Consider the following 16,041-nt stretch of genomic DNA (forward strand, 5'->3'; position numbering starts at 1 on the left):
GGCCTTGGCTGGAAGGTGTTTCCCATACCTGCCAAAAAGTTCACAACTATAATTGATAGTGACGTCAGCAGCCGTGTGGTTCAACGCGTTTAACCACACCCCTTGAACCACACGGCTGGCAATATTAAAGCACTGCATTTAAACTTTGAAAAGTGTGGTACAGTGTACGTGCCATTAAAATGCCTGGATGTCTCGATTTAATCATGCAATGTAGCAGGTATGGGAAAAAATAAACACGCCTCATGTGTGTACACAGCAAAGCACAGATACACACGCGCATGCATGCCGCGGGCTCCGCAGTCGCACCTGCATGTCTCCCACGGAGCTCTCGGGACCGTGCAGACTGGAGACACTAGAGAGGAGACCTTTCGCCGCCGTTGCACAAGGTGAACTCACCAGAAGGTGTGCTTTTCAGGAGCACTGGCCTATCATGGAGTATCAGTACATGACGGCTTGCGCAAGCAGTCATCTACAGAAAGGCGCACCGATAGTGCGGCTGATAGACAGGCGGGCCGGTAGACGGACGGTAAGACGGACGGGCCGATAGACGGACGGGCTGAGCAGATGCGGACCGGTAGACGGACGGGTCAATAGACGACACAGGCCGATAGGTAGACGGGCCAATAGACGGACGGGTCAATAGGCATAGCGAAACGACGAGGGGGTTCTACCAGCCCTCTGCCTCTCGCCCTTGACCCGCAATACTGGTCCGATAAAACTATGTTCAGCTAGTGCTAACTTCTTCTTTATGTTCTAAAATCTAAACAACAGTAAAACGCGGGCGAGAGCGAAACGGAGAGCGAAACGGAGCGAGCGAGAGGGTGAGCCTTGCACGTGCAAAATTTCGAAAGGGTACCTCTAACTGACTTGTGCACGGCACCCTACTAACCGGTCACTAGCGATGTGCCAAATTTGAGCACAATCGGCCCAGTCGTTCTGGAGATCTGGAAGCGGCACTTTGCACATGCGCACGTGCAAAATGGGTCCCAACTGACTTTTGCACGGCACCCTATTAACCGATCCCTAACTATATACCAAATTTCAGCGCAATCGGTTCAGCCGCTCTCGAGATCTGGAATCGACCCCTGCACGTGCGCACGTGCAGCAGCACCCCCCATTGTGGCACATGGATATGCATCACCTGGTGGGTGCCTACTAGAGATGTCAATCGGATACCAACTTGTTGGTATACCGATACCAAACCGATGCCAACCTGGTATTTGGTATTTTACTCGTAATGTGTTTGGTATTTTGTTGGTATCATGAACCCTCACTAATGTATAAGGGGCTAAGAAATCGGTAAAAAGTTGGTATTTCCCTCATTTTCCGAAGTCGGTTTGGTTTCGGTATTTGCCCGTGGTTTTGGTTGGTATTTGGTTTGGTATCGGTATTCCGATTTTCCGTAATTGACATCACTAGTGCCTACCTACATGCCAACTTTCAGCGCAATCGGCCCAGTAGTTACCGAGATATTGCAACAATTACAAAACTGACACCTCTTTGTTTTGCACGTGGCACGTGCCTAAGGGGTCACCCAGGCACGTCGTAGACTATACCTATATTCCGTGCCACATGCATCGGGAATAGTCCAATACTTGGTAGAAGGAATGAAGCTACCCTACAAAAATTACCGCATGTAAATCGGTCAAGTGGTTGCTGAGATATAAGCCTCGCAAAAGCGTCCGCACGGCTCAGAAATTTCCGTTAAAAGGAAAGACTCCGCTCGCTTCGCTCGCTCCGTAACCAGTAAAACGCCTTTTGGGGCGACCAACGGAGCGAGCGAGAGGCTGGGCCTTGCACGTGCGAAATTATGAGGGGGTACCTCCAACTAACTTGCGCACTGCACCCTACTAACCGGTCCCTAGCGATGTGCCAAGTTTTAGCGCAATCGGCCTAGCCGTTCTCGAGATCTGTAAGCGGCACCCTGCACGTGCGCACGTGTAAAATGGGTCCCAACTCCCAACTGACTTTGGCACGGCACCCTAATAACCGGTCCCTAATCATGTACAAAATTTCAGCGCAATTGGTTCGGCCGTGCTCGAGCTCTGGAATCGACCCCTGCATGTGCGCACGTGCAGCAGCATCTTAACTATGGTACGTACATGGATATGCATCGCCTAGTTAGGTGCCTACCTACATGCCAACTTTCAGTGCAATCGCCCAGTAGTTACCGAGAAATTACAATTGTTACAAAACTGACGCCTCTTCGCTTTGCACGTATGTATGTACACTGCAACTAAGTCGGTCAAGTGGTTGCTGAGATATAGACCTCGCAAAAGCGTGACCATGGCCGGCCGACGGGCCTGCGTATAAGAGATTGCATGAACTAGTATGTGATCTCAGAGGCCTTTGTAATATGTACACAGTGGCGGTCCGAGGGGGTGGGGGGCATCAGGCCCCCCCCCCACCCGAAGCAAATAAGGGGGCATCATATCATTTGCCCCCGCCCAAACAACCGTTGGGTCCCCGTGAGCGCGTATGGGGCCCTGGCCGTTATCCGATTGTCACGAGGCTCAAGAAACCCGCGCCCAGCTATTACCTATAGCTCCGACACCGGTCTTTGAGCGTCCCACACTGAACTCTGAGGGCCCTTCAGTGCCGGTCAAGCGCCCACATTGGCCGCTAAAGAGCCCAGATCGACCTCTGATGGCCCTCCGCTGGCCTTTGAGGGCCCCTAAACCGGTCTCAGGGGCCCTAACCGGCGTCTGAGGGCCTCACACCGGTCTCTGGCGGCCTTATTTCTGTCTCTGGGGTCCCAAAACTAACCTTTAGTCGCCTATATGAGGGCCCGCACTGGCTGTTGAAGGCCCGATGCCGGCCTCTAAGGGCCCATATCGGCCTCTGATGGCCCATCTTGGCCTTTGAGGGCCCTCTGCTGGCCTCTGGGTCCAGTGCCGGCCCATGCCGGTCTTTTAGGACCTTACGCTGACCTCTGAGGGCCCCATGTCGGCCTTAAGGACCCACATTAGCCTCTGAGGGCCCAACTCGGTCTCTGATGGTCTCAATCTACTGGCCTTTGCAGGCCCTGAGTCTCTGAGGGGCGAGGGCCCTAAACTGGCCTCTAAGTGAAAATATACAGGGTGGACTTCTGAAGTTCTGAGGACTCATGCAAACTCCTGCAGAGCCTAACGTGTCCCGAAAGTTCCGCGCAGATTCCCTCATATTTCGGCGCCGGGGCCCCATGAGCCGGTGTGGGTCCTTGGCTGACAGAGACCGATGAAGTCTCCAGGGCCCAGGGACAGTCTTTTTGGCAGTTGAGGATTTAGGCAGGTTGAGTGAGCCCCAATAGAGCCGTTGCAAAGCCCCGCAGGAGTCTGCGCACGGCCCTCAGATTTGAAAGCCAGGAAACTGTGGGGGGTCTCTAGAGGTCGGTGTACCTACTCTCTCCCGCAGCCACACAACTATGTCATGGGTAAATGCCATAGTCTAAAAATGCTCTCTTGGTTTTATATGCTGCACCGATCTGTCGCCACGGTGCGGCCGCGGCGGCCCGACCGGTGAGCACACCGTGGGACGGTAAATGGAAGTGGTTATTTTGCTTAAACTGAGTTCAAAAATTGTACGCAAGAATGAGATGGATGTAACATAAGAAATGCTAACTGCGCGGCACTTTGTGGCGTCGACTTTGCTGCACACGTAAAAACTTAGCCGATCACCCCCCCCCCCCTCCCGGTTGACGGATAAATGTTATGTTCCGCGAGTTTGACTTTGGCCCCCCTTAAGCTAACGGCTGCGACCGCCAGTGGGCCAGAGTCCACACCAGTGGGTCAGAGTGCCGAGCTTATCTTATGTGTGTATAGTCGACTACAGAATGATGTTCCACTCCTCAGAAGCTATCAGTTGACCGGAGCGTCAAGTTGTGCCGTTTATCACGCAAAGCGTGTCGATTGTGAGCATTGGGACAAAGCTATAATTTGTGAACTCAGCCCGTATGATGCGGCGCAGCCTACCACTTGACTCCAGGCAAATAATTGCCTGTGCAAAGTGGAACATCATTCTGTACTCGACGATACACCAGGCGCTGCGGTGGCCGCAGGGCGCGGTCAAAGCGCTGAAGCGCGGCTTCCCTCTCCCCACTCCGCCCTCAGTGACACACTCTCCTCACCACCACCGGCCCGTGCCGGAGCACCTCCGTCCTCCAGCCCTGTCCTCGGGCGGCGCGGCGGAGCAGGCGAGGTAGCCGACATGGCACACCAGAGCGCGAGCACTCAACACACAATCCCTAGCATGCTATGAGCGTGATATTGGGAGATGTGTCGGGGAGGGTTGAAAGCCGTTTTCTCCATGCGTACAGGTGATCAATTGTCACGTATGTCAGGTCTGTCAAGTTTACCCGCACCAGGCTTCTTGCAACCATGTCCTGACAGGTTCACGGGCCTGCGCGGCACCCGACGGGCTGGCGTGGGAAGGATCACTGATCGATGGACACGGCTGTACCGCGTACGTGAGCATTCATATACATACCTACTGCAAGGAGTGTGAGTGCTCACCTAGTACCCCCTCCCCCCAGTCATCATCGCATAGTCCCCCCTCCCCCTCCCCCGACGGCGCGGGTGATGTCACGCCGTCTGACTGCTGACGCATCACACGGCCGTGATTACCGACCCCGTTAGCGCGGCGCCGGTGTGCACTGCAGTGTCACCGAAAACACCGGAAACGCGACCTAATGGCCGTTCGCCGCAGCGGACGCGGTACCGGCGCCGGGCGCACTCACACACAGTGGGAACGGCACCGAGGCGCGCCGGGCGCGCACTTGCCTATACATACGCCTACACATCAGATGGTAAATGGTATGAAGATGGCAAATGATCGTTAAATGGTAAGCTGCACGGCTATAACTAACTATATAACTATAGCATGAGTGAAGTAATGCCTACTGTAATCTCATCCATGACTACAACATTAAACATAAGTAAATGCATTTTTGGATTGGTAGATATTTCTGTTGGCATATGCGTGCGAGTGTGTATGGAGTGGAGGACGGGGAGCACCCAGTACCAGGTTTTCATCTCCCATAGTGGTGAAAGTGTTGTTATTGAGCATGTGTGACGTTTTGACATCGGGTACAATGAAATCACATTGTACCTACCTGAATGAAACTGTCACATAACGAGAGCCGAGGGGGCTTCCGACCGTCCCAAGCTACCCCATTCTCTACCCGAGTTCACCCCACGGGGGGCTGACTTTCGGACATCTGACATCACCAAAATGTTCGCGTCTTCTACTTTCGCGTTTCAAGCCAACTCCTTTATTTCACGGTAATTATGAAGGTCACACATGGGACCAACCACTATTTGCAACCACTATTTGCAGCCACTATTCAGGTATGTTCACCAAACCTGAATAGTTACTGAGCAAATGGCCTCTAAAGAAAAAGTGTCCGAACTATTCCCACCTTGCCCTACCTACTGAACTTACGGCACAGCTCGCTCACAGCGCCGTCGAGTTTAGCCTCATCCCAATCGGTGACGGGGCGTCGCTCGCGCCGACCCTAGCCCATATCACAGGAGATGACCAGCGCCAGGCCACGGTACGGGGTGCGCTGACTGAGCGGTACCGTCCGGCACGTGCGGTAGTGCAGCAGGGTGACGGGTAGGCCGGCGCGTATGGCGCCGTCAGTCACCATGTGTTCGTTCTCCGAGAAGCCGGTCGGCACCACGATGTCGCCGCCGGCCATGAACGCCGCCATGAAGCCGAACGTGCCGTACGACATGACGGTGTGGTTGCACAGCGAGAGCGTGGCCATATCCAGGGCAGCAGCTCGGTCAGCCAGCGAGCCGGGAGGCGCCAGGTCGGCCGCCAGCGTCACGTCCTCTCCGAGAATATTGGCACGTGCCCACTTAATGTCGTCACTCGCGACGATAAACACGGCGCCCTTGTACCGCTGGCGGCACAGCGACAGCGCACACTGGAAGTACTCTGTGCCCACTGGCGTGCCGCGTATCCGCCTTTTGATCCAGTCCGAGTAGTCCGTGCGCCGCATGTGCACCCCTATGAACGTGCAGCTGGATACGTTGCACGCGTGCCGCTGAGCGGCGACGGTCAGCCGGGCGGCGGCCGCTGAGGCCAGCTCCTCCCTCCAGGGGAACTCGGCCAGCATAGCGGCGCGGTGGCGCGCGAAGCCCTCCACGTTGCAGACGCCGCCGCCGATGCAGACGTCGCTGCCCTGCCGCAGTCGGGCGGCGATGTCGTCCATACGGACCGGCACCAGCCGCTGCGGCCGGCAGCTCGCCGACAGCGCCGGGATGCTGCGGCTGCCGCCGAACAGGCGCGAAAACTCGCCGGCCATCTTGGGAGCCACCCAGACGCTGGTGTTGCTGAAGTTGGCCCGGTGCTCGGCCCACAGCGTGAAGTACTGGCAGAGCTTGTTGCCGAGTCGTCCGCCGCCGTTCACCGTCAGGAGCGGCGCCTTCGGACACACCGTGGCATTGGCCGCAGCTGCGTCCGCTCTGTGGCTCTGGCTGTCGGGTTTCCGTGTGCGATGACCTGTCTGTATTGGCGGAACAGACGCCGAAGTGTTCTGAGGAGCCCACTGGAGTGTTGTGCTGGACTGCGGCGTCAGTGCCGGGCCGGGGGCGGTGGAGGGGACGCCGGTCGGAGGGCCGGTCGGACCCGGTGCGACGGGCACCTGCCGTCCGGTCGGACCCGGTGCGACGGGCACCTGCCGTCTCCAGGCCACCGGCTGGACGTGTAGCAGCAGGGTCGAGGCCGTGACGAGGAGCACCAGGGTGGCGATCAGCCGGCACCGGCTCGACCACACCACTCTGCCGGCAGACAGAAACATCAGCACTTCGCGACGGACGGCGTCTCTTTTTTGTTTGTTTGTTTTATTGAGTCAAGCTCTTTCGGACTGACAAAGCGTTCTAGATCTGTCACAAATATTCGTCAGGGCTTTTGCAGTATGCTCTCGTATCTTACGAATAAAAAATCGGAAGCTGAATTACGAGGTCAGTGACAGCATATCTAGGTAGCCCGTTTTATTTCAGTTCAACCCTCAGTGTAACATGTTTTTAACATAGCACAACACATGTTCCTCCAGTTTGAAAAAGTTAGCTCAAACTTTTTTCAAACTAGGAAAAAAATGTATAAATTTGCCGAGGGAATGTCAGGGAAAACTAATAGAAAACTGGTTAGCGCACACCGTATTGAAGAAATGATACTATTATCTAAAAAAAATGTATCGAACACCGATGACGTGACTTAATGTTCAACGGCGTGCGATTGATCGAGATGCGAGATATAATGTTCGCTCAACAGTTTTCCAAGTAATCCCCTACCAAATATCGTGATTTGTTGAAAGAGACGTTTACAGCGAGGGTCGAACCTAAGATAGGTACGCAAAGTTCAAGCCTCATGCAGCTGATATGTCACCACGAGCCCACGCGAGTCCGACCAGAACGCTAGCAGCGTTATGCCGAGCCAGCGTCGGGGGAGCTCGGAACTGAGCTCGCAGCGCAGCTGGTCCGAGATAACCAGCTGTGCTACCTGGCATGTCGATTGGACAGGTTCAGTCAGGTGACACGATGTGCAGCACTTCAAAGTTCAGAGCCACGTGCAGCTATATCTACTATTCTGTCGGTGTCATATTGACATTACCTCCTGGTTCACCTCGATTCCATGCATGGGCGGCGCCACCGCGCCGTAGGGTACAAGTACCCCACAGTCAGGAACCCAGTCTTAACTTTTCAAGACTTTTTCGTAGTCGTGCATTGGCCCTCTTAACCCTCGCCGGCCGAGGGGGGGATGCCGCCCCCATAGGGTTTTTTCGTGATAGCTCCGAACACGCTGGCGATAGAGAGCTGAAAGCAGGCATACCTGACCTTTGATTCAAGCCGGATCTTCTGACATCAACTGCATTTTCGGGTCAGGTCAGGTCACTGACCTATGACCAGTAGCAGCGGAACACCTTCAATTAAGGGGGGCACTGCCGACTTTTGATCCCATTCTTTCCATGCAACGCCCATAGGACTAATGTTAAAATGCCGAAATCAAAGGGGGGGGGGGCACGGTGCCCCGGTGCCCTCCCCGTTCCGCCGCCATTGCCTATGACGTTATAAGCTCTTCATAACCTCTGCACGCTCTTCAGATTCTCAACTTCCAAAGGAAGTTGAGGAACTGCCAGAGGAACTTTTACAGGGAAATGAAACTTGCAGGATCTAGTATCTATTACGAGTCTCACAACTTGTATATCTCAGACTTTTCCTAAAATTCATATGAGGTCAGGTCATTTTCGTGACCTCACCATTCGACGTCAAAGTGGTACAAAAAATGATCATTTTGAACCTCACCTCCTCCAATTTTTGCGAAACTTTGTGAACCCACTCATCTATATGTGAAAAGAAAGGAGACATTTTTTGTCAAGATATGACGTCACGTTTCCGAGATACACGTCATAAAACATTGACTTAGGCAAGACACTTTATCATCTTTAAAGCGTCATAACCATTGAGGTTTTAGACATAGGTATCACCACGAGACGAAGTGTGTACCTTATGGAGAGAATATAACAGGCTTTAATTTGAGGATAATAATATTGACGTACTTAACTTATTAGTGAACTTAATTAAAATTCAAAATAAAATTTTGATTTTCTGTAAAATGGGTACCCTTCGATTTTGCTGATTTTCAAATATTTTATTCTCCTATACATTAGCTACATCATATAAAAAATCCAGATTGGGACGACGTCTACGTGACTGTCTTTTGGACTGCGTAATGTCTGGCACTCGCGTATTTCGTTTTAGCAACCAAGGAGAGGCGCAACCCGGAGGTGCGTCTTTCTACCCCAAAACGAAGCAAACCTAACCTGACCCGACGTGACCTGACCTAATCTAAGACGCGTAAATATGTACAGCCCTCAGGGCAGTTGCCCACTGGCCAAATGCTAATTAGATAAGTCCTCACGACAGTTGCGGGCTGGCCAGATGCTACTATAACCCGCGCATTTTTTTTCGGCAATATCTTCTAAGCCGTTTCACGGATCAACACGAAACTTGCAATACCCTCAGCGGCATCAATTTAACACCTTGTGTTAAAATTTCAATTTTCTAGCTACCATAGTTTGGCCGAAAATGACGTCAGAGTGACGTCATGTCGGCCGATTATGATGCAAAATATTGAATTACGGCAAACGCCCTCAAGAGCTTAGTTTTAAAGCTAGATTCAATTTCTTTGCATACATGGACTACAAATACACGTAGCTATCAAACTGCTATCTCGAATCTGTGAAATTTTGAAAATTTTGAATAATATGTTTTTAAAATTACAAAAAATATATTTTTGATTCTTTCACAAAGTTTTAGATTTTTCACAGAAACCGGAATATGTTTGATCGAACACACACTCATTAACTACTCTATCAATTTTTAGCCCAATATCTTCAAAAATAGCGAAGTTATTTGCATTATTGTCAAAATTTTACAATTATATATTTTTCAAAACCATTTTTCAATACGGTTTTGACATCGTACAGCAATATAAATGGCACCATCGTGTTTCTGAGCTCAAACTGCATCTGATATGCACCTTTTTGTTGAAAAATTCATTGTCAAAATTTGACCTTTTCTGACCTGAAATTGACCTGACCTCCGGTAAATTCAGCTGAAAATGACCTCAAATGACCCAGACGACATTATTTTCGAAATATACGTGTAAAATGGGCCCTAAAACATGCGTCACGTGGCCGATGCATGATATACAATTTTCGTGACCTAGGATGACCTGGCCTTGCCATGAAAAATTCGAAGTAAAAGTTCGGTACCCTCAGGGTATCTAAGGCATATAGACAATATTCAAGTGACGTCATCAAAATATTTTACAAAAATGGCAACAGCGCCTGGATGGCAAAAAATCGTAAACAAACCGCATGGCTAATGGCGGATCGCGTTGGGCGGGAGTGGTGGTCACGTACGTGGCGGTTTTAATTGCGATTTTCCTGCCATTTTTGGTAATTGTGTTAAGGAAACGAAGACAAGGAAAACCTCTGAGGCTAGGAGCAATGCCATCGTCATGTGCTGCATATGGATGCACGTCCCGGGCAGGCAAAGATGTGGTGTCCTTTTTTCGGTTCCCGAAGGACGCAGACCGTCGGCTTGCCTGGGTCCAAGCCACCAGAAGAAAGGGATTTGTCCCATACGTGGGCTCAAGGCTGTGTTCAAAACACTTTGTGACAGGTGAGTTTCCTGATTAATTTGCCTTGCCCATAAATTTAGGACAGCTTTTGATATCTTTACCAATGGCGTGGCATGAATTGTAATGACACATTGTTTTGTTTTGCATGGCATTACATTGGACTAATATTATATTTTCTCAGGAAAACCAAGCATGGACAAGTGTCATCCAGATTACATCCCAAGTCTCTTCAACTTTCCGAAGTCCCAGGGAGCCAAATCTGCGGATTCGGGTCAGGTCAAGAGGGCTGACCGTGCCGCAGCCAGGCGGAGGCTGCCTTTGAAAGAGAATGATGGAGCTGCTGCTGCTGAAGATAGCGTTGTGAGACAAGATGTGAGTAGCATATGGCAACATAATTGCTTCCTTGTTGAATAAGTGACATTGATAACTCCTCTGGGCCTCTGGGCTCTGATTGACGTTGCAGTGTGGCCAATGAAAAACAGGGACAAATTATAACCTAATGACTGCTGTTGCATGTTGATTTCTCTAAAATGTGTGGCTATGTCTTTCACAGCATGCAGCTGCACACACAGAGGACGCAACTCCTGGCACAGAGATGTCAACAGAGACTGATACAACTTCCGAGCCAACGAGGGATGCAGCAACATCTACAGCAGAACTACCATCAGAGATCCAGCGACAGCTGGTCATTTCAAGCCTCATTCAGCGTATTGAGGATTTGGAGGCTGAAAATGCAAAGCTTCGAGCTGAAAATGATAAGTTGCGTGGAACTACAGGTTTTTCATACAACCACATCAAAGATAATGAGCCAATGTTTAAATATTACACTGCATTTCCATCAGTGAGGGTTTTCTTGTGGTTCCTCAACCTACTGACCACATGTTGTCCATCTCTGTGCAGCGGGCCTGTAGGTGCCCATGACATGGTCCTGATGACAATGATGAAGCTGAAGCTCGCATTGACGCACCAGGACATCGCATACCGCTTTGGGTTGTCCTTGGCTCGGGTGTCTAGAACTGTGAACCATTGCTTAGGGAGCATGGGCTTTGTGTGTAGGAAAATGATTGTTTGGCCAGACAAGGAAACGGTCATGAGCAATTTGCCGCTGTGCTTCAGACACCCAAAACTGAGGAATGTGAGGGTGGTTTTGGATTGTTTTGAGGTGTTTACTGATCGCCCCAAAAACCTGTCATGTAGAGCCAAGACCTACAGCAACTACAAACACCACAACACATATAAGGTGTTGTTGGGGATTTCTCCTGCAGGTGCTATCACCTTCATATCAGAGTCTTGGGGTGGCAGGGCCTCTGACAAGCATATCAGCTTATGTTCTGAGTTGCTGGACTTGATGGAACAGGGTGATACCATTCTAGCTGATCGTGGGTTCACGATCAAAGAGGAGATGGCTGTGTATGGCGTGCGTGTGATCACCCCTGCCTTTGTAAAAGGTAGACCGCAGATGAGTAGCTCTGATGTCGAGACCTCACGCCTCCTTTCTAGAGCAAGGATTCATGTAGAGAGAGTGATAGGTCGCATGCGTGGAAACTTCAGGATCTTGAAGATGTCTCTGCCTGTGATCATGTTCCCTCAGGTAGATAACATTGTTGCTGTCTGTGCTGCTGTTACCAACTTACACAAGAACATTGTTACATGAAGCTAATCTGGTTACAGGTACCTACTACTAGTGTTCATGTGGGACGGGTACCAACTCTAGCTTCATGACTGCTTGCCAGTAAGCCCAACAATATGTGCTGTCATTAGTTTTGCTCGCTCATGGTGCCTTGCTACTTTTTGTACCATCAACTCAAGTCATATTTGTTGTCATCTATGTGCTGGAAGTCATTTGTTGCCTGCTTATGGTGCCTTGCTACATTGCGTATATTCAAGCGTATTTGTTGTCATGAATGTCAGATGTTGCACGTCTTTCAATACAAGACAAGTCATGAACTTGTGTGTTCACTGATGCGCCAGGCCAGTCGGGTTACATGAGTGATGAGTAGTGTTGCTCCCTCCACCTCCACAGTAAAACGGCAAAGACAAAAAGTTTCCACAGACCACAGTACATTTTATTAACAGAAAAGCTGTACCACAATGTTCAACCCAAACTACAATGCACTAGCTTACTAGCTTGACTGTTAACATTGTACATTTTTGCAACAAATCAGCTGCCAACTTAGCCAGTCTCTAGGCCTCTGACAAACATTGCAGCATTGCTATGACATTCCACTGGACAACTGGAGCTTTCAAATTGAGGTAGGTAAAGCTCACTAGTCAGTACATGGTCCTGTCCAGTGTCCTACGACACCAGATGTGGCATGACTTCTGTGACATAAAACTTTTCCAGCTTCTGGCACATATCATAAATCTGACTCTCATCCCGCTGGATGCACAGTATATGTGGCTCCTGACCTGGGACGTACACACAGAAGAACACACACTGCATTCCAGTCACCATCATCTGCCCCTGTAGCTGATACATATACTTGTGGTCATCCTTCAGCATGAGGTTTTCGTCCAAGAAGGACGCTTCTTGGGGAACACCGTTTCTCACACTGAAGGGGCACTTCACCTCCAACAGAGTCTCCCCACAGCAGTCGCATGACAAGATGCCATCTGGGGAAGCTGCCAGGTATGGTGCTTTACTACATACCCACAGCCCTGACCTTCTCACCTTCAGACCTGTGTGCACGAGTTTGATGGTCTCGAGGGCTGCTTCCACTGCTGCATCTTCATGTCTGATGCCCCACTGCACAGCCTCTGTGCGCAACAGTTTTGGAGGGCAGATCACCTTGTCGACAAGCGAACTGCTTTTGCGACCACCTCTCACATGGTGCACCACCTCACCAAACACTGAGGCAGTCAGCCGACCATGTCTGTGGCCTTTCCATACTGCTGACTGACTCTGAGCCACTGTTGCAGCCTCTAGGTTCCTTAGCAGGTGATCTGGGTACATCTTCGGCAGCTTCGACAGGAACTGCAGGCAATACTCTGGTGAAAGAGTTTTACCCTGCTCCATTTGCCTTTTCAGTGTGACCATGGCCTTGTGGAGAGGATATGGCAGCTCTCCGTCTTGCTTTTTTGGGAGAGCATCACTTGGAAAAGATGACGCCAGAGCACAGTCATGAAACTCCAGCAATTTCATGAGCTCTTGCTGAACGATCGTGTCAGCTTGCGGATTCCTTTGCACTGCTGGAGGCATGTTGAGCCCAGCTTCATTGCTGACTGAGGCCATTGTGCTCGGTTCAACCTTCTTCTTGAATTGGCAGTTCCATTCACAGGCCTTGCTGGTGCAGCTCTTTTCCGTTAGACCCATCATCACTGCAGTTTGCATCTTGAACAAAGTGCCAGCGACATGACTGCACACTTCACCAAGGCCAGCTTTGCACAAGCAATGTGCAGCCTTCACAGTCCCATCATCGCTGCAGAGCACCCAAGTCAGATACTTCACACTGGCCTTCTGGCTAGCCCGCACTTCGCATCTGATAAACTTCAGATTGGGCCCAGGTCTGAACACCTCCAACTTCCCCACGTGCCCAGACTTGAACAAGTCCCAGGAAGCTAGAGACTTGTATGCCTTCAGGTTCTCTGATGTAAAGCTGCCCTCTGAGTTAATGAGATAGACATATATGTCTGGAAACGTGACTTTGGGAAGCAGACAAAGGTCGGCTTTCCAGTCGCCATCAGGCACGCTAAGGGGATCCGGAAGACGAACCCCGTCACATATTAACTTCTTCTGGTACCTTTGGATATCTAACTGATCCATATCGACCACAGCAAGAGCAAAATATTTCGCAAAAGTCTTCCTCAGGTACACGTACGAAAAAACACACGAAACTCAGACGCACTAACACAGAACCACGCAACGGAACCACGCTTCGCCGTTGGATGGCCGATGATTTTTGCCATCCAACAGCTGACTGCGAAAGAGCCCTCAGGCTGATGACGTCACAGTCGGCCCATACGCAAGGCGTCTATATCAAAGAGTGTGTTAACCAGAAATTAGCCTGATCGGACTCGTCAGTCGGCGGCCAGAGCCTAGATTGTAAACAAGCAAAAATGCCGATAATTTTTACTTTGACCTGACCTGTGACGTCATCGGTGAACTCGAGGTCAATGAAAATAGATTTCGCTCGACAGTTTTTCCAGGGCTATCAGACACCGTTTGAAATTTGACGATCCGCCCAGTAGTTTCGGAGATAGGAGGGGGAGCTCTGGAGAGCGCCCCCCCCCCTCAGTCACTCGCGTTATGGAAAATACCCCAGTCATGTGCGGGTTAAAAAACGAATGTGTGTTAAAACACTTGAGGCTGACCGGCCGCGAGCCAGCGACCTTTAGATTACGAGGTGGGTACACTCGGCACACTTACTACTAAGCCACGAAGATAGCTGGTCATCGCGGAAATGAAACCCAGTTTTTTTTTAATGATGCAATTGAGCATTCTCCGGGCAGCGCCTCTCTTTCGTTGCAAAGAGGAAATACGCCTGACTCCCAGCGCTAGGGGAGAAAGACCTGGTTTAGCCAAAAAAGGTATTAAACCCTCGCCGGCACAGGCCATTTTGAGTCCTTCGACGGCACAAGGGGGGGGGCTGGTACGACCCCCCTCGCGTTTGGCCCCTGATGGAGCTAGAGCTTCGCGGAAAAAACGAGCGTGTTGCCCGTCACGAGAGGAAGCCGATGATACCCAATTTTAAGGTCCTAGGTCATCGGGTGACCTTCCAGGTCAGGCAAATGACCCGAAAACCGGGAAAATCGGGACCTGTTAGAAAGTCGTAAAGTGTGGCTGCAATGTGGTTTTCAGGGGTCATGATCACGAATATCGTGTTAGTTTTGATCAGAGATGATGTCTCTAAGCATTTAGACCAGGTCGGGTCAGGTCAGGTCAGGTCAACCGGTAGGGGTTGTGACGGGTATTCGTAATACGTCATACGTGTCAACCGCCTCTGACAGCTTCGTAACATGTTACGAAGGCACCAAAACTACATCGTAAATGTTCAAATGGTTGCTAAATTCGAATTCAGCGCCAAAAACAAGCCTAGTAACATGTAAAACTCGAAAAAGTGAACCGAGGTCACCCGAGGTCACCAAAGGTCAATAACCTGACCTGACCTTCAGGTGAGCTTGACACCCACCCTAATGTATGGGAGCAACATCAAATCACATGTTTAACCCTCGCCCTGGCAGGGGGGTTGATGCAACCCCCCTAAGGTTTTTCGAAGATAGCGTAAAAACGGCGGCGCGCAGCGCCGCCAAATTTGGCACAGCCTATGGGGCAACCTTTTTACATATGACCTGAAAATTTCAAGTCCATGTGACCTTGGGTCAGGTCGCCAGGTCAGAAAAACCGGTACAAGGTCATGGTCAAACTTAAATTTTCTTTTTCCACCTGTCCAACTCCCAGTTTTCGACTGATTTCCTTCAAACTTTCAGGATGTGATAAGTTCACCGAGTTGTATAACATATAGTTCGGTTTTTTTGAGGTCATTGACCTGAGGTCAGTTAGAACTTAGAGGTCATTACGTCGTAATGTTAAGCCTATGGGAAAATACTAAATTCTGAAAATACTGGAGATATCCGCTTCGTTCCATCACTTTTGTGCTTTGAAACCATAGTACTTAACAGCAGGTCACTTGGTGCTTCTTTGTTTGGTGTACTTATCCATGGGTCAGGTCAAATGAGGTCAACTGAGGTCAAATGACGTTTTTGCCAATAACTTGGCACATAATGACGCTAGAGCTTAAAAATGGTGTCATTGTGTTCCTGGTGATCAGCCGAATCGAATGATATGCGATATGATGCAATTTGCTTAACTTGAACTTAATTAGTTAATTAAAGTTTACTTAAAAATTAAGAAAATTTTTAAGTACGCTTAAGCAAACAAAAAAGTATATCATGCGCCTTGACGTGCTGAGT

At 50.2% G+C, this 16,041-nt stretch overlaps 4 protein-coding genes across 5 annotated transcripts in view; 1 reads left to right on the forward strand and 3 right to left on the reverse strand.

Annotated features, from left to right (window-relative positions):
- The window catches only part of LOC122363944 (procathepsin L-like), a 43,375-nt gene extending 42,892 nt beyond the window's left edge, over positions 1 to 483 (reverse strand). Inside the window, exon 1 of the mRNA XM_043333813.1 lies at positions 307 to 483. Within this exon, the coding sequence (XP_043189748.1) occupies positions 307 to 312 (6 nt within the window). The 5' untranslated portion in view covers positions 313 to 483. The remainder of the gene's footprint in view (positions 1 to 306) is intronic.
- Positions 484 to 5,219: 4,736 nt separating this feature from the next.
- LOC122363943 (galactoside alpha-(1,2)-fucosyltransferase 2-like) overlaps positions 5,220 to 16,041 on the reverse strand; it is a 35,018-nt gene continuing 24,196 nt past the window's right edge. Inside the window, exons 2-3 of one of the 2 annotated variants that reach the window (XM_043333812.1) lie at positions 6,662 to 6,764; positions 5,220 to 6,628 (exon numbers count right to left, since the gene is read on the reverse strand). In XM_043333812.1, the coding sequence (XP_043189747.1) occupies positions 5,492 to 6,628; positions 6,662 to 6,764 (1,240 nt within the window). In that variant the 3' untranslated portion in view covers positions 5,220 to 5,491. Of the gene's footprint in view, positions 6,765 to 16,041 lie in introns of both variants that reach the window. The other variant, XM_043333811.1, reaches the window with a different exon arrangement.
- LOC122363941 lies at positions 9,854 to 12,073 on the forward strand. The gene is made up of 3 exons (XM_043333809.1): positions 9,854 to 10,172; positions 10,313 to 10,503; positions 10,685 to 12,073. Exons 1-3 carry the CDS (start codon positions 9,866 to 9,868, stop codon positions 11,783 to 11,785), a joined length of 1,599 nt encoding a protein of 532 aa, XP_043189744.1. The 5' UTR covers positions 9,854 to 9,865; the 3' UTR covers positions 11,786 to 12,073.
- On the reverse strand, positions 12,161 to 14,074 carry LOC122363942. Its single transcript, XM_043333810.1, has one exon. It carries the CDS (start codon positions 13,892 to 13,894, stop codon positions 12,428 to 12,430), a length of 1,467 nt encoding a protein of 488 aa, XP_043189745.1. The 5' UTR covers positions 13,895 to 14,074; the 3' UTR covers positions 12,161 to 12,427.

The sequence above is a fragment of the Amphibalanus amphitrite genome, unplaced genomic scaffold, assembly GCF_019059575.1.
Source record: "Amphibalanus amphitrite isolate SeventyFive unplaced genomic scaffold, NRLGWU_Aamphi_draft 000648F_arrow, whole genome shotgun sequence".
Classification (NCBI taxonomy): domain Eukaryota; kingdom Metazoa; phylum Arthropoda; class Thecostraca; order Balanomorpha; family Balanidae; genus Amphibalanus; species Amphibalanus amphitrite.